Source organism: Nymphalis io, chromosome 18, assembly GCF_905147045.1.
Source record: "Nymphalis io chromosome 18, ilAglIoxx1.1, whole genome shotgun sequence".
Lineage (NCBI taxonomy): Eukaryota > Metazoa > Arthropoda > Insecta > Lepidoptera > Nymphalidae > Nymphalis > Nymphalis io.
Genome location: NC_065905.1, coordinates 1067541 through 1092796, shown reverse-complemented (window position 1 = coordinate 1092796; position 25256 = coordinate 1067541). Strand labels below are relative to the sequence as shown.

At 34.7% G+C, this 25256-nt stretch overlaps 3 protein-coding genes across 8 annotated transcripts; 2 read left to right on the top strand and 1 right to left on the bottom strand.

The window, feature by feature from the left end:
* The first annotated feature begins 186 nt into the window (after nt 1-186).
* On the top strand, nt 187-1251 carry LOC126775603 (peptidyl-tRNA hydrolase 2, mitochondrial-like). 2 transcript variants are annotated; one of them, XM_050497651.1, is made up of 3 exons: nt 187-231; nt 309-463; nt 865-1251. In XM_050497651.1, exons 2-3 carry the CDS (start codon nt 344-346, stop codon nt 1228-1230), a joined length of 486 nt encoding a protein of 161 aa, XP_050353608.1. In that variant the 5' UTR covers nt 187-231; nt 309-343; the 3' UTR covers nt 1231-1251. The 2 variants fall into 2 exon arrangements, with proteins under 2 accessions (XP_050353608.1, XP_050353607.1); XM_050497650.1 differs by lacking the exon at nt 187-231 and having other exon boundaries at nt 238-463.
* A 638-nt stretch (nt 1252-1889) lies between these two features.
* On the bottom strand, nt 1890-13160 carry LOC126775560 (cellular tumor antigen p53). 4 transcript variants are annotated; one of them, XM_050497590.1, is made up of 8 exons: nt 12955-13160; nt 12535-12588; nt 11626-11677; nt 11150-11245; nt 8895-9072; nt 7032-7263; nt 6104-6338; nt 1890-5551 (listed from the first exon to the last, which is right to left on the bottom strand). In XM_050497590.1, the coding sequence occupies exons 2-8, from the start codon at nt 12567-12569 to the stop codon at nt 5369-5371; spliced, it is 1011 nt and encodes a 336-aa protein (XP_050353547.1). In that variant the 5' UTR covers nt 12570-12588; nt 12955-13160; the 3' UTR covers nt 1890-5368. The 4 variants fall into 4 exon arrangements, with proteins under 4 accessions (XP_050353547.1, XP_050353548.1, XP_050353550.1 ...); XM_050497591.1 differs by having other exon boundaries at nt 12959-13160; XM_050497593.1 differs by lacking the exons at nt 11626-11677; nt 12535-12588; nt 12955-13160 and adding an exon at nt 10510-10547 and having other exon boundaries at nt 11150-11244.
* Nucleotides 13161-14288: 1128 nt separating this feature from the next.
* LOC126775530 (nucleolar protein dao-5-like) lies at nt 14289-24050 on the top strand. Of its 2 annotated transcripts, none has more exons than XM_050497543.1 (12): nt 14289-14476; nt 14656-14769; nt 14844-15065; nt 15564-15736; nt 15971-16064; nt 16494-16544; nt 17984-18022; nt 18598-18688; nt 19027-19108; nt 19348-19821; nt 19905-20103; nt 20706-24050. In XM_050497543.1, exons 2-12 carry the CDS (start codon nt 14664-14666, stop codon nt 21050-21052), a joined length of 1878 nt encoding a protein of 625 aa, XP_050353500.1. In that variant the 5' UTR covers nt 14289-14476; nt 14656-14663; the 3' UTR covers nt 21053-24050. The 2 variants fall into 2 exon arrangements, with proteins under 2 accessions (XP_050353500.1, XP_050353499.1); XM_050497542.1 differs by having other exon boundaries at nt 17981-18022.
* The last annotated feature ends 1206 nt before the right edge of the window (nt 24051-25256 follow it).

Genomic DNA, 25256 nt, shown 5'->3' with positions numbered 1-25256 from the left:
AGCGAAACAAACACCATAACTGGTTACGCGATAAGGGACAAAAGATTTGATAATTCTATCTCTGTCTAAGCCATTTATAACGTAATTTTCGTTCTCTTTCTTGTGTAAGTGAGAAGGAAATTGTCATTGCGTCTATTTGTTACTCTGTCTATGCGGCAGCTTCATATTTTATACTTCAGTGCAAGTGTAGTGTCAGTCATTTAAACGGTTGACCATAGGTATATTTTTGAGGTTGTAAAACTATTTTGATTCATATTTATTATTATAACTTAGTTAAAAAAAAAAGTGAAATAATTAACATTTTGCAGTAATTATATTTATAATCATTTCGAATCCAAGAAAAATGGAGTTTAATGTAAGTTTCATGACCGGTCTAGGTTGTGGCATCTGCATCGGTTTATCGCTATTTGCATTAAAAAAATACCTAGGAATGTCTTCTGAAACCAGCCATGTTATAAAAAAGGTAATAAACATTAATTTATATATTACAAGTTTTGGAAGATAATTTATATTTCTTTAAAATAAAGTACATAAAGATTTTGGTGATTGCAGTTTCATCAATTAAAATCTTATATTTAGCCAATAAATATAAGATTTTAATTGATGAAACTGCAACTGCGAAAAAACATAAATAAAAGAAACTGATATCGTTATTATCACAAATTAATGTGACTGATCTTTATCTTCCATGCTGTGAGATTCGTAATTTTGGTAAAAAGCTATGTATCATATGTTTTACTAGAATTACTTTTGTATTGCTAATATTTTGCATTTTTGCAAAAAGATTATATTAAACATTTTCTGAAACTCCATTTTCAAAATTTAATTTACTACCAAATATTGATTATATATTACAATTTTCAGTTTGCATCAAAATCTGAATACAAGCTAGTATTAGTTGTAAGAACAGATTTAAACATGGGTAAAGGGAAAATAGCAGCACAGTGCGGTCATGCAGCTGTTGGAGCTTATGAAAAAGCATTGAAAATTGATCCAGATGGTTTAAAACTATGGCAATTGACTGGTCAAGCAAAAATAGCTCTTAAAACGGACTCAGTAGATGAAATAAAGCAAATAGCCGATAACGCAAAGAAATTGGGTCTAGTGACATCATTAATAAGAGATGCAGGCAGAACTCAAATTGCACCAAACTCTTTAACTGTACTTGGTGTGGGTCCTGCACCAAAAGACATTATTGACAAAGTTACTGGACATTTAAAATTGTTATAAATATATATTTTAATAATGAAACAGTTTAATTATTTATTACATCTATATATCTTTAAAATCAATTACATTAATAATAATATATCCTGGAACATTATTCACACACAGTTATTTGATCCCAAACTAAGCAGAGCTCGTACTATCAAAACCAGACAATTGTTATACTACATATATTACTTTTCTTTTGTAAATGCATACTTATATAGATAATTACATCCACACTTAGGACAAACAGACATGTTCATGCACACAAATGTTTGTCCTTGGTGGGAATCAAAAGTGAAAGGCAAGTATCTACCAACCATGCCAACCGGCTCGTCAAATTAATATAGTGAAATCTGAAGTAAAACATCAGACTGATTGTCCTGTTGGGTTAAGGTTTTCTTTCTCCTGTTAAGAAGGGTCGGAATTTAATAAAACACAAATATTGTTGGTCATATATAAGTTTAATCACTACGTGACAAAATATTAAAAATATTAAGCACATGGAAGAAATTCAGAGGTGCTTGTCTGTGTTTTAAATATGTCAATGTAATTCACTTAAAAAAAATTAAGATTAAAAATGCCATTTTTCTTGTTCTCTTGCTAATTTTGTAAGTTTTACTTAGTCTTTGACAAGAGAACAAACACATCAGTGAGGTGAATGAAAATAAAAACTAATACTATAATAAAATTTTATTCTTAAATTCTAAAGTTAACAATTAAAATATTCATACAAAAATGATTAAAGAAACGAAAATTGTAAACTTATTATAACTTAACTTCTACATAAGATTATTTTATTCAATAAATAGTTTGTTACTTTTTATAAAGTACGAAGGCACATTACTTTCATTTATTGAAAATTAAATTTAAAAGTTAAATTATTTCACAAACCCTATTAAAGACAAGCTTTTATTTAATCCATTTACAATATAATGTATTAAATATTGTTACCGGTGCAAAAAGCAAAATTTCATATTGATTTATTTAATAGAACGGATTAATTTGTAAGATTTGACTCATACTATGAGGGGAAGTTAAATAAAAGCTTGTGTGAATACAAATATATATTTAATACACTATTTATATTGATATAAATTCAATTGGACACATTTATATTATATCCTTAGTAAAAAAGGCACCATAATTGGTAATTAAGTTAGTTATAAGCATCAGTCATATTGTTTTTTTAAAGTCCGGTTAATCCGGTCACCCGGTTAGCCTTCTGAATTACAACCTGTAGACAATTCTACTATCCGTAAGCATAACGAATTGTTTCTTGACCTGGATATAAGTGTAATAAGGATTAAATGGTAAAAACATACAAGTTACAGTATAATATATATACTTATCTATTACTATAACTGCTTTACCTATAAATGTTGTTTATCAGACCTTGATTATTTAAATAATGTCTTCTTCTTTCCAATGACAAATCAGCAATGATAGAAAGAGAAATCAGTGTTTTTGTTAAACACTCAATGTATATATATATATATACATAACATGGCTGAAAGTGGCGTGCATATCATAGAAGCACAAAGGCACTGGTGATTGTTTGAAAATTATTTAGCTAAGAATTGTTTTCTAAAACAACACGCCACCTTCAAATTGACAAACATTAAGGCTACTTGTAATACTCCATTCGATGATTTAGAAACTTAAAACCGAGCAACGTTAACGATATTCAAAAAAACGTATCGTTTACGCCTAGTTTTTGTCTAATTGTCGTTTATATATTTTTTATTAAACATTCACACATTTACTCTTCTATGCGTTATTCGTAGCTTTTTGAATCACGATCCATAGACAATTATACTATGGTCAAGCTAAACGATTCGTATTTTGAATATAAACAAAAGACGACTCAATGATGGCGTCCTCTTGAACTATTTCGGCAACGGCGGCGATTCTGATATAATAGCCAGGAGAGAGTCAAATAAAAGGTTTTCTAAATTATCGAATTGCAATGTATCACACTAATCGGTCTGAATTAATCGCCGGGGCTATTCGTAAGCCGAACAAATTATTCGGCCTTTTAACGTATTACTTATGATATATTTTAAATAGGCGGGAAAACATTCCTTATTCGAACTTTATGAAATTGCGTTTTTTATACTGGCCATTTTAAACTTTTGCACTTGACTGTGGATTCCAAATTTAAAGTAACTTATTTGTTCGTAATTTTATTAAAAAAAAAATGTACGTAATTTTCATTTCAGCAGGTGGCAATTATTATTTAAGTCGCATTTTCAAATATGATATCCATTGTCGCGGCAACACAGCAAATAGCACGCAATACCAATCATATCTAAGAAAGTAATACCTATTCGAAATGAACGAATGTATTTTGGTTCGATTGCTTTCGTTTCAAACATTTTATATTCACGAAGCTCGGTGGACGATCAGATTAAATACAATAAATGGGAACAGTCAATATAATATCTATATAACTAAATATAATATCCATTTTTTTAAACTGGGAAAGTGCTTTAATGACGGTCAGCAAAACAGAACAAAATGAGATAACCTTTTCTAATAGCAACTTTCAATACTATATATTGCATACATTATATGCATAATATATCTAAATTCTAAACGTAATGTATATTTTTAGAAAATACTAGACTTAAACCGAAAATATTGACGTAATTTAAAAAAAAAAATGCTAGCACAATATATATAAATATAATAGGAATGGCACAAACGATTCTATTGCAACAATTTCTTCATGATTATCAATAAAATCACATACATGTATAATAAAATAATAATAACGGCAAGTCATTTATACGCCAATTAGAAAACTTAATCTAATAAATCAATGACAATCGGAATGTATAACGCAACGAGTTCTTTTCTTGCTAATTGTGAGGAGTAAAGATAAATAGACCATTTTGACTTTAAATTTATTGGTCGAGATAATAATCCATGGTTATTATGAACTGGAAAATGCGTTTTGATTATCGGTAAAGTTATTATCAATAACATTGGATGTAAAATTCAAGTGGATATAAGTAATTAAGTGGCACAGTTTAATATAAATAATAATATCCTGGGATATTATTCACGCACGGCCATCTGATCCCAAGCTAAGCAAAGCTCGTACTATGGAAACCAGACAACTGATATAATGCATATACTAATTTTCTTTAGTAAATATATACTTACATGGATAATTACAACCAGACTCAGGACAAACAGACATGTTCATGAACGCAAATGTCAGTCCTGGGTGGGAATCGAACCCACAACCTTCGGCGTGAATGAATCTACCAACCACGCCAACCGGCCCGTCAATAATGATATAGGGATATTTTTTTTTTATATAATAGGAAGGCATTGTCATTGTAAGAAATGTTAACCATTGCTTACATCACCAATTGGAAACTAAGATGTTATGTCCCTCGTGCCTTTAATTACACTGGCTCACTCACCCTTCAATCCGGAACACAACAATACCAAGTATTGCTGTTTTGCGGTAGAATATCTGATGAGTGGGTGGTACCTACCCAGACGAGCTTGCACACAGCTCTACCAAAAAATTAAAGTTTATGTATCTTTACTCGTCCCGCCATTGGAATATACATCTGTTTATTGTACTTATTAATATTGTACGATCGATTTGATCACCCTGACGTGGATCAACCTCGAGATATACCACGATAGACTAACTCTAACAAATGAAGCCTTCGGTAAAGACAGACGAATTCGAACTACGTCACGATAGTCAGTAGTGAAATCAGTCCATCAAAAACAACATTACAACAATTTTTTTTTTTAATTTTTTTTTTTTTACTTTTATCCATTTCGACGTGTTAGCCCTAGCATTTCTTAACCTATACAATACACAGATCATTCATATAACAATCATAAATCTACACTATGTCTTACACATAAGGTCTAAATTGCTATTTAATTTAAGCAATATTAATTTATATTATATATATGTATATAATTATATATTATATTATAGTGAAAATTCGACTGAAGCCATTACTGTCATTGCGCTGCCAACCGTACCGCGTCACGTCGATATAATGACAGCGCCACACTGACGCACCATACATGATATTCGTTTAAAAAAACTACTTACGAATAAATTTATAAAAAATATAACTTCAAAAATATTTCGTTTAAATTTTAGACTTACAATAAATCACTGTTCGTTTTCTTTTTTAACGGACTTTATGTTATCTTTGATAGTTTTGAGTTCGTTTATAGTTTTATTGAGCTCGTCGATCGGTTGCTGCACGCCGCTTTTGATCGCCTTCAAATGTTCCATCATTTCGAGCATCACGTTGATCCCGGCCGTCGCCGTTCGCGTTCCGTAAATTTTCATCTGCAAAGCATATAAATTATTTAATTTTATATTTTATTGCAAAGAAAACGTCATAATGTTAACGAATATTATGATATATAATACGTCTGTGTTGTTCGTCCCTATGATGTTTGTAATTTTTTGTTTGTGCAAACCCGTCCGGGTAGGTATCTACCTTCAAACAGTAACATTATTATTAGTATTGTTGGGTTCGGATGGGGGGAAAGTGAGCCAGAGTAACTACAGACACAAGTATATATATATATAACATCTTAATTTCTAGGGTCGTGGAGCATTCGGCGCCGTCTACGGATGGTGGTGCATCTCCCATCAGGTGTTGCATCCGCTTGTCCCCCTCCTTCTATTTTAAAAATAAATCTCTTTTATTTGATGCAAAGTAGTGTTTAAAAAAATAAAAAATAAGATGAAAAAAATATTCATATCTAAGAAAATTTTTGATAAACCGTTTCGTCACTAGTAGGAAGCGTACCTAATCCTTCAGGTGAAAAAAATAGCGTTAGATTGAACTCGCGCCGAGTGCTGTATTGAAACAATAGCTGCACAGTAACTCACGGGCGGCAGCGTGACGACGACGTCCTCGTCGGCGCGCTCGCGCAGCAGGCGCTTGGCGGCGGGCGGCGCGGCGGCGGCGGCGGGGGGCGCGGGGGGCGCGGCGGGCGCGGGCGGCGCCGGCGCGTCGGGCGGCGCGCGGCGCTTGCCGGGCGCGTGGCGCTCGTCGGCGAGCATGTCGCGGCGCGGGCACGAGCACACGCGCGCGCCCACCACGTGCCGCCCGAACACGGCGCCGCTGCAACCACACACCGCCTCACTCGCGCGCGGCCCGGCCCGCGGGGACTCCGCCCTCTGTCGACTCTCGGGGCGTTCGCATTATGCCACGGGGGAGGAAGTCGTTCCCTCCCGGATCGGACTTATCCTTTAGATTTATATTTTATTTTCAATACCACGTTGATATAAAGTCTACGACCTCCGAGCTACGATATGAGATGGCCCCTCGTGGCGCACCCGGACCTCGTCGATGTGTACTGTTCGAGTTTCAAACACATGTATTTGCAATCGCCGAGATTACCTCTTATTATTCTTTTTCATATAATATGAAGTATGAATCACAGAATGCTAATTCTAGGTTCGATTAGGTGGCACTCAAATAATTTTGCATAAGCTTAAACATTACGATATTTAAAATAATCGCTTTAAATATTTTGATTCATATTTATGTCAAGCAATTCAAAAAAATTCTATATAACATAAATTCTAGTCTGTGATAAAAATGAGTATTCGTTGAGGTCCGATTTAAGTTCCTCTCCTGTTATTGGTAGATATAAACGATTCTCTGTTAAAGTTATTTATGTTATTGTATTGCGATAAAGAATTAGTATATAATAAACAATTTGGTTATACGCGCCGACAAACTAAAACCAAGAAACATCGAGCTAACGTTTAATCAACGAGTCCAAAGTCGTTCTGAAAGAAGCGCACTCACGTGTAGTCCTCGAGGGTGAAGATGACGTCGATGGGGCGACGGTTGATGCCGGTGGAGCAGCTGTTCTTGCACACGAACTGGAAGGCGTGCGCGGCGGGCGCGGCGAAGGCCACGAGCACGGAGTACCACGAGTCGGCGCGGTCGGGCGCGCCGCAGTAGTACACGCCCGCGCCGCCCGGGTCGCGCGCCGAGCGCAGCACGTTCCGCACCACGTGCGGCTCCAGCCGGTGCACTGCACGCACGCACACACACACACACTCACTACTGATTCACATTAACAGTTACATTAATAACATATTTCGCGCTAATGCGTATACGCTACATGCAATTCCACGGCGTTGGCTCCTCTTTAATCTTACTCTCTTAATTGTGGCGTGACCTTAGAAATCTAAGATCGCTCCCCTATTGTATCGAATTGACAAAATTTAAAAGTGTTGAAATAAAATAAAAAAAAAAAATCGTTTCTTTATTTTCCTATCTTGAACTTGGATAAATATTTGTAAAATTTTTGCAATGCGTTTGTAGCATAATTATATATTTTCATAAATATAAAAATAAATAAATATAAAAAATATATTGTAAAATAATACACATATTTATTTGTATGTAAAGCGGACACGCAAACATAATTATTAGTAGTTAATAAATAGATCGGCCGCTGCCCGGTCCCATTGTCTCGAACGACTACGTCACAGAGGGGCGGCGATGGACGATGCACCGGCCGATCGAGTCAGTCAGCTGTACGCTTACACGCTATTAACTCAATTCGAAATTCTAAGTAAATTGTATCCGCCGCGTCCTATTTTTATAATTTATAATTTGTAACTGTCTCTGTGTAATTCTGTGCCTCTTCTAAACTTATTCTTCTTCTTCTGACTTTTAGTGTGTGTGTGCTTGTGACTTTCAATAAACTGTCCTTTCTATCTATAAAATCTTTCTCTTCAACTTTTACTCGCTCAACACTCCTTCTTAATTGTACGTAACCCTACACGTTGATTTGCGTAAATGCGAGTGATGACGTCAAATTAACGGTTGAATGAGGTAGTGAGGTAGTCTTTGCCCAACTTGCATTAGAAATAATTAATGAACATGAAAAAATTGACAATGGCACTGACTGACATGTAATGAGTACGCCATTGAAGGATTTCAAATATTGTTTCACACCAGACTATGCAGTTTAAGTATTAAAATTTAAAACGCCGTCAACTTTGAGTTGAACAAGATGGCGCCAAAATAAATGATAATTGTCTTTGTCTATTCTGTTGCATATCAAAGGTCTAACATCATTATGCCATATGTGTGACGTTATTTGGAGTTTAGAATGAAACAAAATTCAAAGTAAAAATTATGAATGAAAACTAAAGAATTTTGAAAAAAGGTGTCATGGGTTTTGCATCTAGTTTAAATTTATGAAATAAAATATAGTACATGTATATTGTATGTATGTGTTGTGTTGTATTGTATTGTATGTTGCTGATAAAATGAAATGTCAAATAACAACAATTTCCAAATACAATTAGATATATAATAAAAAACCAGGATTATTTGTAAAATACTAGTACCAAAGAACGTTTGTTCTATTTTTAACTTCTGTTCTATCTTTATCGCACAATCGATGGATTGATACGACCCTCGAACTAAGATGTTATGTCCCTTGTGCCTATAATTACACTGGCTCACTCACCCTTCAAACCGGAACATAACAATACATTGAAAATTGACTTTAACAATACATTTAATTTTCTTAAGGAACACTTTACCCTTATACAAGGGTAAAGGTTTCCTTTAGAGCTAGTAAAGCGGTACGTGAGGAAAGTCCTCCCGACAGGATGAGTTCAGACTATTGCTTTAAAAAAGACTCACGTGTGTTGTACGAGTCGTGCGAGTGCTGTATGCATCGCTCGACTCTCTTCTGCGCCTGCGCCGGCTCCGAGAACACGGTGGTGGCGCGCACGTACATCGGCTCGTTCGTGTCCCATTTGAAATTCACCGAGAAATTGCATTCCATGTTCACGTATATACGATTCAGTCGATGCGAATACTGAAATAATGCAAAAAAATATATATATATCAATTACATAAAATATGGCTGATACTGTTAACACATCAACTCGAATACGTAATTCGTACTAACTATCGTACGAATCGTACTTCGTAGTAACTATAAATAATCGTATAACCGAGTCAAGTGTTAGGAGTAAAGATAAATAAACAACGTCGACCTTGAACTGACACGACATTACTGGTCGAGATCTTTATAATCTGTGGTATTCTCGAAAAGTTTTGAATGACGGCGATGTTGTTACGGGACTTTGGAAGTAAAATTTATGTGAATTATATGTAATAATAATTTGGAAAAACGCATTACGCGTTTCCCCCACAGGAACAGTATGGGGAGGGGAGGTTGGGCTCGCTGGTGTCCAAGGCGCCAAGTGCGCCCCAAACATCGGAATACCCACTAAAAAACCAGCGGTACTCTTTCCGTCTTAACGAGGAGCGCCACGGGGTCGCTTTCGCATGCTACCGTGACGCTCTGACATGTACTGCATGCCTGCCAAGCCAATAGAAAAGAATTGCGTAAATGATTCGAAAAAAATATTTAATGAGCCATTTTCAACTATAGAGCAAAGGCAAACAATTTTTTCATTAAATTGAAGCGATATCATTGGTCAAAATCTTGAATAATAGTTGATGATATTCATTATGGATTCGCGAAAAGATGGTGTCACGAATGTCGGCGAAGTTAAAGTAGAGTAGATGCTAGTTAAGTCAAGAACTGTGTACATTGCATAATACAGCAGAAATATTTGTAAATCGCATGGAACACGTAAATCTGACGTTTGTTTATCTTTGGGGTCGTCCCCCATTCCACCCGTCCTATTAATCACGTGATGTTTTTAGTACAAAGTATAATAATAATTATAATACCAGTAACCAGTAACAGCCTGTTAATGTCTCACTGCTGGGCTAAGGCCTCCTCTCCCTTTTTGGGGAGAAGGTTTGGAGCTTATTCCACCATGCTGCTCCAATGCGGGTTGGTGGAAAATAATTATAATAATAAAAGTATATTAAAATTTTCAGATTATCTTTAAATATAGGTATAATCCGATTAATTATAGGTTTAGAAATCCCCCTTTATTGTGATATTTCGTAATTTTTTTTCGAACCCCTCCCAAACCCCATGCCTTTCGAGCCTCATGCGATTAATGAACAATCCCTTTCGGTAGATTTAGGTACAAATTTTACACATATCTGATATCACATTGATCATATATAAGATTCATAACAAAAAAAAATACAAAATGAATAAAAGCAATAACTATGTAATATATATATATATTATTTGTCCACATCATGAAGCTATATATTACATTTTCACAAGCCGTTGCCCAGCGGTGGGCCAAATGATAGCAGTGAAATATATGTACTAAGAATGAAATGAAACAGACTAAATAGCTTTTAGTTTTTGAACACATACATTATCTCCTTCCTTTATATCCACTTTAGAATGTTTAGCTGAAATATTACAAAGAAAACTTAATTACAATAAAAGCATCTATTTCTATTTAATTATATATATAATATTATATATAATAATTATAATCATAAAACATTTAGTATTCAGACATTTTTAATTCAGTAATCGATTATCTTTATACATAAGTATCTGGATAACGGGACAAGTTGCTGATATGTCAATATGGTAGAGCTCAGTGCAAGTCTAGTTAGATATCACACATATCTGTTTATCTACTATTCACTTAAACAGAATATTTGTATTATTGTATAAAACAACTTAGATTCATTTTTTGGCACGACATTTTGGCACACAAAAGGAATGGTCTCTTCTCATTGTGACAACATCTGAGCGTTATAATATCTAACTATCTGGTCATATTAATTAAAAAAGGCAAACATATATTGATCTGGTGGCTAATTTATACATCCCACAATTTTAGTGTCTTGTCAATATTTTTTTGCATTCCATCTATTATTTATAAAGATGCCAATAGCCAAGGCTCATATTTTATATTAACATATTATGTATATTTTAAATATCTATCAAACTACATTAGAATGTAGGTAGGTATGCTATTAATATTATCTACAATACTCACCAAGAACTTCTGTTTTTGGGTATTTGACCCATCGATCTCAACAACAAAGTTATGTATTCCATGAAAAACAGTCCTTGCGGGAGGTCCAGTTGGCGCCTAGAAAATAATCATTATTTACCTTAACTGATCATAGAATCATATTCTTAAAATTATGCTTAATGTAAGTCATGATTGATTCTGGAGTGTAGACCCCTTGTCGGCAAACATTGTCAATTGGAGGAGAGCTAAAGATAGAGCTCGGTGGTGTGCCATGGAAGAGGACTATGTTCATCAATGGACTAACATGGGCTGATGATGATATCATATGGAAGTGCTATAAAGTAAAGTATATTCATTCTCAAATATACTTATTTTCTTTCAGTAAGTTAAACATAGAAATATCATCCAAATTGCGACCTCTTGATTGCGACTAGTTTGATATAACACAACATGTAGAAGATTGTTATTAGGTCTATTGTAAATGTAAATATACTTACAGGTAATATATCCACAACATCGCCAAACAGACTAGTGTCGTGGATATCCTCCCTAAAACAAAATAATGTTAAAATGAACAACAAAAAAACATTAAAAAAATAATAATAATAATGTCCTTCAGACCGTTTTCAACTACGGCGGCCAATCTCAAGAGAGATTAGCCAACTGCGCAGGAGATATTATAGTGCGCAAACACAGGTGCACACTATTCCCTAACTCTCATAATTTGATGGGACAGCAATCCGACACAACCAGAAAGAGTTCAGGTGCAGGACCAACGGCTTTACGTGATTTCCGAGGCACAGGGGTGTACACACCTCCAATTTCCAGACTCCGGGCTGCTGCTGAGAATTTTCTAATAGAAAAACCCAATAGTTTTTTATTGGCCCGACCTGGGAATTAAGCTCAGGACATCCGGATCTGCGGCCTTACATCAAGCCACTAGGCCAACAAGGCAGTCATTGAAAAATAACTAATATTACAAACTGTAAGTGTATAGGAGTAAATAAATAAAAAATAAATATATATGTAAATAAAGTCTGTGATTAATAAACATGCTCTCATTTTAAATTATTCTGCCTGTAATAGCACTATTAGGTCAACAACAAAGGACCACAAATATTTATATTCAGTGGTAGAATTAATGATGGTGGTGACCCCCTTACTTGTACAAAGCCCTACTTCTGCTAAATAAATGTCCAAAAAAATATCAACAACAGAATGGTATAAAGTGGATGTATAAACATAGGTTACAGTTACAATTATATAGTCTTTTTTTTTATTAGCATAATCTGTGAAAAATCTAAGCTAAGTAAAATAATAGGATAAATAACAAATTAATCTCAGCTACAAGAAATAATATTAATACGATCTGTGAATTTAAAAAAAAGAGTAAAAAAAAAACTTACAATATAATGGATGAAGGAATACTGTCATCCATCATTTTGATTTAAAGCACTAAGCTGAAAATAAAAAAAGTTTACCATCAACACGATCAGTAATAGTGTAATTTATTGTTTTATTTTTTGTTTGATGCAACAGAAAAAAAATTATTTATTGAATATATTTATCGAGCTTATTATTTATTATGAATTAATGAATTTTGTGTTTTTAGAAAAATGGTCAATATTCTTTATTTATAACTGAGTTAACACGTTTACAGAAGTTTATACAGAAGGAAATTTAATTACGACTTATTTTCTTGCAATATTAACTTTCTTTTACAACAAAATTACTATCTTTCTACTGCATGAAACCAATATTGTGAATTTGACAAGTTTGTTTGAGAGGTTTTTAACACGTGCAAATCAAGTAGAATAAATATTCACCTACAATAAAATAATTTCTGTTTATAAACTTAATCAATACGAATTCACAACAACTTAGACGACAATTTTAAATGATAACTTATTATTTAAATAAGCTCATGTCATATTAAAACACAATGGCCACCGGCTCAACAACAACAGATCACTATAAACTAAACGAAAACGCCAATGCCAAACGATAAGTCGGTAAATTATAAATATTAACTAGCAAGCTAGAGTTGCAAGGACTCGGTCTCACCTGGCACAGATAGAGCACAGACAGACTGAAGAGTAGTGTTGTCATATTAAAAAACATATTCAGCGCTAACAACAGTGCAATCTGTAATGCATTTAATTGTGTCATAAGTAAAAAAGTGCTAGATTCAAGCCCAGCAACGCTTGTTGTTCACTAATATTTTTACGGATTCTCTGAATGTTTAATAAACTGTGTAAGAAGTTTCATGTTATTTATTATCAGATTACGGTATAATGGTAAAAATGAGGATACATCACAATAACACTTATTGCAAGAACTAGCATACAACTTGGCTTTAATTAACTTAATAAAAAATAACGTCATAAAATACTAAATGCTGGTATTGGTTTTTTCATTCTGTACAGTATGTATACATATAAATTATATAATAGATAGCTAGTTTTACATTTATCATAAAAATCGTCGTGAATGACTTCATTGAATTTATTAACTTAAGTTGCTTTCATCTTCATAATCGCAAAACCTTATTGTCATTGGTATACAAGATCATATTATCTACTCGAATAATCTTTCAAATCAAGATATACTTATCTTGATTCGAAAGTGTATTAAAGTAAGGAAATTAATAATTACATCGTTAAACATCGATCATCCAACCCCCACGGATAGATTGTTGAAGTATTTCAATCTGAATTTATGTCTTTTGTCAGATATAATTCTAGAGTTAAGTATTGTAACTTGTAAACGTTAATCGACTACCAATAAAAAAAGTCAATATAAGAGTATTTACCAGGACACCACCTCTAGTTCGTATCGTTCGTATTTGTAAAGTATTTTTTAATTTTTTCATAGTATAATATTCAAATTATACGCATCTTATTAGTATAGGGTATATAGCATTTAAATCGTTTTGTTTATGCCAGCTGTGTAAAGTTACTCAAACACTTTTTAGTAAAAAACAACAAACTTATACAGATCTGATACCCTTATCAATAGTGAATTGTATAAGCTAAAATTAATGACATATTTTTAACGTTACGTATGTATATATTTTTATTGTACATCACATCGTGTATCACACTATTATACTCTACATAGTATAGTATTACCACTATAAAAAAAGTTGAAAAGAAAAAAATATACGAACTCCGCTTCACTTGTGTTTTTTTCTAATTTTACTGTCACCTAACAGATAATTTAGTGCATATTTTGTATGCAACAGTTATTTTGACTCAATATTGTGCTTTATTATGAACCAATACATTACAAAGAAAGCTTCAAGTGATTCTATTAACTAAAATCAATAACAATCAGTGTCCAACAAAGGTACGCTTATGTTTGCTTTTGCTGAGCATATAACCTGTATATATTGCTAGCGTCCGGTTGGCGTCTGTCATATTTAACACGAAACAGTTTATTAGATCTTATTTTGTTGTTATGTCGATGTGAAAACGTATGTTTTGCTAATTACGAATGGTGCGCTTATAAGAGCATTATTATTTTAGTGACCAAGATGAACTATGAGGCGGAAAGGGCAATGAATCAAAAGCGGTTGCGGATGGAGGGTGAACCGGGACACGGCGTTGTCCAAGGAAATGGATTGCCGCTTAATTATATTGGTAAGTTATGAAATATTTTTTTCGCGGGAAAATCATTTAGTGGTGCATACTTACATTGTGTTATGTTGTTGTAGATAATGGGCACCAAATACCTTATCAGCCGTATGCCGGTGCGTACAATACGCATTATCCGCCGCCAGAAGCGTTTGCAGCGTACGGCCCTCCGCCCCCAGGGGGCTATGCTCCTCAAAACTTGTCGTACGCGCCACCAGCACACCAGAATTATGCGCATCATCAGAGTTTCCCGCCACAACAACCTACACAGGCTCAAATTCATATGGCTCAATCACACATGGGTCAGTTTCCACTAAGAAAATAATAATATTTGTTTACATAAATTTACTATTGACAAATTAATGTTGTATGTGTGCTGTGTTAACACATAAATGAAAAATAAATGAAACAAATTATTACATCATAAACAGTTTAAGACCCATAAAATATATACAATAAAAAAATTATGTAAAATTTAAAAATAATGTTTTAAACTTTTTGTATATATTATTTACATTCTCTGTATTTTCTTTTCTGCCAGAATAATATAGCTTATAGTAAACAAAATATTATATTACATGCAAACATGTTACTTGACACCAAATGATTGAAAACTTATACCATCTACCATTACAATATTTTTAAATTGCTTATTGGAATGTCTTCATTTTTAATGTATTTTATTTTTAAAATATAATTGCTATTACTAAACTTATTAGAAATAATTATCTCAATGCATTGTGTATTTTATTTTCTGGTGGTAATAATGTAAATTTATGAAATAATTATAAAAATTTCAGTCCAAGGCTATGGTGCTGATGTTGGTGTACACAAACCAACATGGCCACCTCAGCCGCACCTCCTGCCGCCACTCGATACCCAAAAGCCACTTGATATCAAACACCTTAAGCCAGAAATCAAATTGGAACCATCAGACATACAGAAACGACCGCACCCTGAAGCCGAAATGATGGTATGTATGGTTGAGATTATTCATAGATAATAAAAACTCATCTTTGTCGACATTTCAAAATTGATTTATATATACATTTAAAATGCTTGTAAATTCTCATGTTTTTTTATTTCTGTATAGAGATCTTATACGGTCTACATACATTAACAATTTTATTCTAATTTATGAAGTTTCCTTATTATTATTGTATTTTGTGGGTAGATTGAATTTAAAAAAAATAAAACCCCATTTCAGGCGAGTGACTTGGATCAGCCAAAAATTAAGATCAAGACAGATATATTTAAGCCAGATGACCTGGCACACAGACCTGAAATTGATAAACCTCGAGGTGAGACATTTTTTATCAAAATTTCGGTACTTTATATTAATTATATACAATAGTATACATAGTACATAGTGCTTGAGTTATTCCATTAAATGTTCTAATTTTAGGATCCTACCAGATAAACTTTTGTCTTAGGTAAGCTAGCTACATAGTGAGAAAGATTATATAACATCACACTACGACCCAATGGGTCCAATATACTACAAAGTAGCTAATATACAGACTTATTTACAAAAAGTAGAAGAGCCGAGTTAACATTTCCACACAATTGCGTGATGAATGAAATTGTGAATAATTTCGCAAGTAACATCTTAGTATCTTTATAACGTTAATTATTTGAAAAGTAAATATAAATGAAATAGGCCCAAAAATTTACTATTTATTTAAGTTGGAGTACTTAATGTTATTAATTCTAATTATTTTTTATTCCAGATGCGACAATAAAACCACTTGATATCGGCAAATCACTAGAGTCATCTAAAGGTATGTAATCTATGTTAAGTGTTTTTTCTTACTAATTAAAGTAATTATTAGCAATTTTTTGTACTACGTGGTCGATTAATATAAATTGAATATAACGGCTCCTATTTGCCTCTCGCTCGCTTATATTGCCCTCTGTGTCGCACGCGCCAGAACAAAAAACAAAAAAAAAAATCTGGGTGCACAATAATAACTACCTTCTTTCTTCTCTTTACAAATCAAATATATATATTATTATTAGATTTACATATTCATTTTATCGTATTGCCTTTCTACTGGTGGTAGGGCTTTGTGCAAGCTCGTCTGGGTAGGTACCACCCACTCATCAGATATTCTACCGAAAAACAGCAGTACTTGATATTGTTGTGTTCCGGTTTGAAGGGTGAGTGAGCCAGTGTAATTAAAGGCACAAGGGACATAAAATCTTAGTTCCCAAGGTTGGTGGCGCATTTGCTATGTAAGCGATGGTTGACATTTCTTACAATGCCAATGTCTATGGGCGTTGGTGACCACTTACCATCAGGTTGCCTATAAGCTCGTCCGCCTTCCTATTCTATAAAAAAAAAAACGTATTGCGTTTCTATATAAACAGGAAACAAAATGACACACTTCCAATACACACACTTAAACACACCTAAAATTTCGCGATGTATATTTGACATTTTATTATTTTGCGATGTCGTCAGGTCGTGAACAAGAAAAAGGTATGATGATAATTTAAAACTAGAATAAAATGTAAGAAACGGGTTGTATACTCGTATTATATATGAAATAATACAGGACTGCAGCAGTTCATCGCGTTTAAAAGTTATTTTTTATATATAACAATATATAAATATAAAATAGCATGAATATGAAGTAGATTATTATATAACGGCCCTTAGCCGTCCATTCACAGAACCCCCCACCACTGGTGTGCAGGAGATAATGAATGCAGAAGGTATTAAGTAATTGTCAAATATATCCCGCAAAAAAAATCTTTACATTTATGATGATGAAACCTTCAGGTGATTTAAAGACCATGAAATAGAAACTGAGCAATATTTATATTCCAAAACATCAAACGCTCAATTATCCGACCGTTGGCGCGAAAGATGCATTGTTGCTCGCTGCAACCGCCGTGAGCAATAATGTATCTTTGTACGCGGAAGCACTTGCCAAAATTGACAATTTTGTTTTTCTAAAAAAATATAAAAAAAACATTTAAGTTAGGTAAAATATATATCAATTTTTAAAATATATGTATATAATATTGTGTAAAAAGATATTTTTATGACCAAAAATCCGATGTTATATTATCCGAACTCGTCTCGGTCCCAATTGGTTCGGATAATCGAGGTTCTATTGTATAATAGGATAGTTTATACAAGTTATGGGATCTTGTATAAGGAGTATTGTGGACTGTACTACATGTTATATACAGAATGTTTTTGTTTCAGAAGATCTCCAAACGGGCCGACTAGACGTTGATAAACCAATAGGTAAAAAGAAATATATATATACATCTCTACTTCCTAAATAATACTATAAATGCGAAAATCAAACTAGATTTTTTGTTACGCTTTTGTTAGCTTCGATAGCTGCTTTTGTGGTGGTAAAAAATAACGAAGACTGGAAATTGAATACTTGTATTAATGATAAATAATTATAATAACTGATGTGTGTCGCGCACGCGCGTCGAGACGACAAGTGAAGTTAAGTTGGTAGGCGCGTCCCCGCACCCCGCGATGATAGATAGTGAAGCGCCGCAACAGCTTTCACGTTTTAACTACTCAACCGATGGCTTTGAAAATTATATATTCATACATCTAACACATCTATATGACATCCGTTGCCTACCTCCCCCTTCCCCTCTCATGGGTGGACGTAGTTGCGAGCGGAAACTGGTACATTAAATGATGATTCTATCTGATGATCTATCGTCAAAACGATTGAACCGAGCGTGTCTACAGTCAGCTGTAGTTAGTACGAGGCGACCACTCACGTTTTGTCTAATAATATTTCTGTTTACAGCAAATCTTTCGGTATGTTTCAATATGTTTAATTTTTTTTACAGAATCAGGAAAGCCGGATGTTCTATCAGAAATATCGAAAGACATAATACGTCCCAACGATTCACTTTCTTCAGTAACACCTTCAGATAAAAGGTAATTTTTTTTATTAAATTTATAAGTCGAAGAACTCAGATAATCAATCAAGGATAGAGCTAGTGAATCTTAATCAAAGATCGCCTATTTAAACCTGGGCAAACTCAGTGGGAGTGTGCTTAATTTGTGTTCATCATCTCTTGTTCAATGGTGAAAGAAAATATCGTGAGGAAACCTGCAACTGGTTGAAAGTCTGTCCCATGTATACCGAACCTTAGAGAGATGTTTGCCCAGCTGTGGGACATTTTTCTTGTAAAGTAGTTGTCTATTATTTTTTAAGATATTATACAATAATATGTATCATATACGACGTGCTAATTATATTACCGTTGTTTTAGTGAAGAGGACAGGAAACCGTTCAGCAGTCCAGACAGCGCGAAGTCCGGTATGACTCCCGGGAAAATGACACCCGGCCTCGAGGTGAGTTTTCCTGCTCAACTAGTATGGGTATGGTATTTCGTTAATTATTTTGTCACGCTTGTTGTATCCAAAAGAAATAAAAATAGAAATGTAGACAGAGAAAAATATTTTGATTTGCTTCATAAATCATATACTATTTTTAATTCCATGTATAAATAAGTATATAAATTTCAATATGACCCACAATTAGAGCATGATATAGTTAATTCTAAGAGCGACTCCTGATCTCTCGCCCGCAGCCCAAGAAGCGCGGGCGGCCCAAGGGCTCGACCAACAAGCCGAAGGCGGCGCCGCCGTCGGCGCCCCCCCCGCGCGGGCCGGCGCCCCCCCCGCGCCCCGCCGCCGTGGGCCGCCCCCGCGCGCCGGGCTACCAGTACGCCATCCGGCCCTTCCGCAAGGACTTCTCGGGCATCCAGTTCCGCAGGCGCTGGAGCGACGACTGCCTGGACTCGTCGCACATCCCCAACGAGGTGTACTTCGGCGACGTGCCCGTGCCGCTGTCCGTGCTGCACAACTACTACGACGCCAACGCCGAGCGCGAGCGGCTGGCGCTGCAGGCGGCGCAGCTGGCGGCGCAGAAGGCGGCGGCGGCCAAGCTGGTGGCGGCGCGGCAGCAGGCGCGCGCGCCGCCCGGGGAGGTCACCACCGTGGACTCGTCCTCCAGCGACGACGACGACGACGACGACGACAGCGCCGACGACGACAGCGACGACGTGGGTGGCGGTCCCCAATCACCTTGCCGAGTGTTTACTGATCGGTGACTGTTCTCTCATCTTGTGTATCTCTATATTTGCAGGACATGCCGCTGAAGCGCGGTCCGGGTCGGCCGAAGGGCTCCAAGAATAGCAGTCCGCGTCCGGCCGGATCCGGCACGGGCACGGGTCGTCGCGGCCGGCCGCCCGTGCCGCCGGAGCTGCGTCAGCCCGGCATCACGGACATGAGGAAGTTTTGCAAAGCCGCCGGGATACGCTTCGACTACAAGAAGCTCGTCGACGGTGAGTGCCGGCGAACGATACTTCCAGCGATGTTATCGTCGACGTCAGCGTCTTATCACTGGCCAAAACATGGTTTTATGACTTTCGGAACCAGCAATGTACCACACATTCATCAAAATAGTACAGATTTCAATTGCTCTATTACAAAAAACCAAAAAGGAACAATCGTGTACAATACTGTTCAACTTTAATGATTAATGAGAAATATAGTACAAGTTGACACCATCCCTTGTTATTCAGATTGTTATACAGACTAATACAAACTATACCCCTTATTATGCAATAATTTTGTGTTAAGTTGTCACCCCGAACACATGCATACATGATTATTAAATTTTTAAATTACTGACATAATTCTTTTTACGTTTCTCTATTTAAACTTTTCTAATCTGAAGTAAAAAAAAAGACCAATGTCAATTGCAAGATATTGATGTTGCATTGCCATTACAACAACGGGATTTAAGAGGCTCCCCCGTTGGGACACTCAGTTTTTAAGCTGATGAAATACATCAATGCAAATTATATTAGTCCGAATTGTTACATTTTGTTTGATTTTATAAAATTACTAAGAAAAACTTAAAATAAAATACATCGCGTCTCAGGTTGCACAAAGAATAAGGAGCGCGTAGCGAAAATGTTAGAGCTGCTAGTGAACGCCGGGCTCGAGGGAAAACCGACGATAGAGAAGTGCAAGGCGCTGAAACAAGCCAAAATGGATAAGAAGGAGCAGGAGAAGATGGCGAAGAAGGAGGCCCGGGCCAAGCACAAAGACGTGGACGCGGAGGCGGGCGGCGCGGGCGAGGCGCGGCGGCTGACGCGCGGCGCCACGGGCAGCAAGCCGCGCCAGCGCATCGTCATCTCGTCCGACGAGGAGGACGGCACGCCGGCCGCGCGCCGCACGCTGTCCAAGCTGCGCTCCAGCGTCAACGACGACTCCGACTCCGACTAGCCGCCGCGCCTAGAAAGTGCTTCGACGGGCGCGCGGCCGGTCGCCGCTTCGATTCCTACTAATTTTAGGTCCTCGTCAAAATTTATAAAAAAAAACATAAGTAATGAAAAACTTATTTAAAAATGAGAGTAGTTCTAAAGGCCAGGTCTAGACTTTTTAGATGCGTTGTATTAATGTCTTGTCAATACAGAAGTATAGTTTTGTATTTATTGAGTAGGCTAGTTATTATCAGAAAAAACATAGCGGTTTATTCCATTTCATTATAAATTGTACGACTAGTGAGTGAATTCGAAATGATAAAAATACGTTAAACGTGAAAGAAACTTCCAGTTCTCGTCCTGTATACATACATACACCCATACACACGATACTTCGCGATTTCACCTGCATTAAATCTACACTATAGAAGCTTATTAATTGAAACTCGAACAAATATCGTATTAAAATTACTAGTACAGTTTGCCAAAGTAGTTGACATTTATTTGTAACAGACTCCAACCTTCCTCAATAAACAGGGCTATGAATTTCCTAGATAGTTCCTGATGTTTGTTCCAGACACAAAAGTTGTCCAGTTTTTATAATATTAGCGATTTTATATATTAATGAAACGATACACTGAATTATATTTAGTGTTATAAAATTAATTTTTAATGTTCTATTTGGTAAAATTTTGTACAACTTGTAATGAAACGGATATTAGATGTTTATATAATTGAATTTTTGCAATAGATATCATATTATATGCAATCGATTGAAACTGAATATATATCATTATGTAGATATTTAGACTGATTTCAAAGCAAATTGTTCTTTAACGCAGGTTGTTTACGTGATCAGATTATCGGGCAGCTTCGTGTCATGTTTTTTGACATTTATATTTTACTTATACATAGATAATATATAAAGGTATTTAGTTATAATGTTCAAATTGTGTTTCATAAATCATTCAAAGTCAATCCATTTGTTCATTTGATTTAATTTTATATGTAATTTGAAATAACATTAATGTATGTAGAAGATATATAGGGGGATTACATTTAATCGACCCCATTACACTGACCGTCCACTGGATATGCAATGCTATGCACAAATGTCGCTCAAATATCGATTAATCCAATATTTTTGTCATAATCGTAGAAGCTTTTGTAAAATAACATTTTAAATACAAAATTTGTTATGTTAAAAATTGATATACAACAAAAGTATAAAGAATAAGTAACTGTACAGTTTTATAGAAAACACTGGATATTTCATTTTAATACTAAATTAAATTAACCTTTTCATGCAATGAAAAATCTTGGGAGTAAAAGAAATTAATATTTGAATTAAAAAAAAATTCTATAAATGTTTCCCGTTGATGAAAGCTAATCAAAACGATAAATGCTGTTCTTGAATGGATAACTTAAAAACATATATTATATATAATTTTCATATATCTAAGTAAAATATATGACATATAAGTTTTGTATGTTATTTTTTATAACGTTTATTCGTGCGAAATACGCACAGATTATATTAAGACGATAATAAACTTAGATAAGGCAGCCAATTTTATTAAAAAAAAAAAAAACTGTCAAATCTATATTAGATTTAAAGATAATTTAGTGACCCGAAAGAACAAGGGAAAGAGAGCGATGTTGTTTACAAGACGCGTGCGAGCGAGACGCATTGAACGTGCCCAGAGTACGGTCAGTGTTCGTCAAAGTAGTGATATCGAACGACGAATGAACTGTAGGACAAAAACCCTCGCTCATTTTTATATCTAGTTGTAGTTATTGCTTTCGAAGGCACACGGCAATGTTCATTTGTGCCTGTAATACAATAACGTTTAAATGTAACTCGGTAAGTGTGTGGTTATATATTATTTTCGATTATCATTTAATAGCGGAATATATGTTGTATTTTGAGTGAAAAATTTTATACTCTAGATTATAATTGAGAGTAATATTAGTGGATATAAAACGGTAACACCAAGACGTTAATATTAGTTACTCTAGAATCTAGATATTGTAAATATTATAACTAAAAAGAAAGGTACTCAATAAGTGATGTGCGTATTGTCCTTTATTTTTGTACAGGAACGTGAATGAATTGAAACGCTCGGCTTTGTAAATATGTGCTCGTAATGAGTGAATGATATATTGAATGGTTGAAAAGTATCATTTTTATATAAGAGACGTTCAGAGATTGTTTGCGAATTGATTCCTTTCATTAATTTAACGATTCCAAATGCCACATTAACAATGCTTTTTATAATCTAATTGTGATAACTGAGTGGAATCTCAATGGCGGTCCATAAACGACGATTTAAAATATAAATATATTTGCAATACTAACTTTAAAAAAAAAATACTTAAAAATATTTTGAAAATCGAAAACCACGTTTTTGGTACGTTATAGTACTTTTTTATATTTTTGGACAAAAGAAAAAAAAAATCAAATGAAAGCTTTATTTGCTTATTTTGACTAAATAGTTTGATTTATATTGAAATTTTTATGTGTGACCGATAATTTCGAAAATTGATATAATATTAATCAGACAAACAATTACTAAACGTGCATTTATTAAGGATTATAATTTGTCATAAAGTTATATCGCGCGTGCGCACACTAACATATAAATATTTATTTTTTAGCAGCTATCTATAAAAATTGATTGACAGTTGCTTGCAATTAATTTTTTTTTTTATAGAGTTTATATGCTATGTACGATCGTGAAACAGTGAAATGAGATAGGCATAGAATCACAATATCATAAATATATGAGACATTTTGTAAATATAATTAAGATTTATAATATAAATACTATATGTAAATGTAAGATATTTAGACGTGTTTGATTTACCATACATAGTGCGACCACTTTAACTTGGCCTGTCATTGTGGAGTTATCGATAACTATCAGGTGCCTTTTTATAGTGGTCGGTTTATATTAGTCAACTATATATTATTATTTCAAATATGATATTAGAGAATAAGAAAAGATGCTATTCACCGATACAAAGTGTTTTCTTTTTAATTATTTCATCCCATTTGGAATACTTATCCTATATACTTCTGGTTCAGAGTCCGAGCTCCATTGAATATTCATGTTCTTAATTTATGTGCTAATTCTGTGCTAAGCGGTGAGGAAAACTAGATGTCTGTATGATTGAAAATCTGCCCACGTCTCCTGTCCATCCAATGTGTGTAGGGAATTAGGGAGATGTACATTAAAAAAAATATAATTTTTTTTTGTACTAAAATAATCTTTACACAATTATAATAACATGTGTGAAAAAAATATGATTATATGATGTAAACTTTTTCTTTTATAAGCAAATCAATTTGGGCGCTCTCGTATAATTCTTGCTCCGTCCGAGTTTTGACTGTGACGTCACATCGCCGGCTCGTTATCGCGGGCGGCTCTTGCGATACGCGCGTTGATAATTTTGTATTCATTATATCCTTCTTTGTGATTTGACGCCCCGCATATGTTCTTTTACTTATAATAATATTAGAACGATTATTAATATATTATTTTATGCTAAAAAATTAATACTAACAAATAATCTACCGAAAGTCGATCTTATTGCGGATTTTTTCACAAATCACTCGAAATATATTAGCGAGTTTATTATTATTGTTTATTTTAATATTTTGTTAATGCAGTTGATCATAACTGTGATCGGCAATAAGTCCGTACGCACTCTTCATGTAGATACTAGTGCTTTCCGCTTTCGATAGAAGATTATATTGATATAGTATATAATATACATTTCTTACATTTTAATTTTACGTACACAGTTCGGGGTGCGATAGCTACGATATGGAGCCACGGCATATTATTGTAAATTTTCCTCTAATGGAAGTGCGAATAAAATTAACATTCTCGATGAATGTGAAGGATGCAAACCTATTATGTCATTGGTAGCGCTCATAGCGATGTGAGGAACCTACTTTTAATGAAATAATCTGTTACTGGAAGAAACCTTTTTTATGTATTTATGAAAGGGGGGCAAACAACAGGACTGTCCAAGGACAGCAACACCGGAGTGCTTGCACGTGCGTTGTCAGCCTTAAAGGAATGAGTGGCTTAAGCTTTTCTTGAAGGTTTCTGTCATAACGGTTTGGAAAAGTCGCCGGGTAATATGGTTCCGCAGAAATGGCAGGAAATGCTTTAAAAATAGCGCTGTAGTAGTGGATTTCCAGACATCGAGATAGT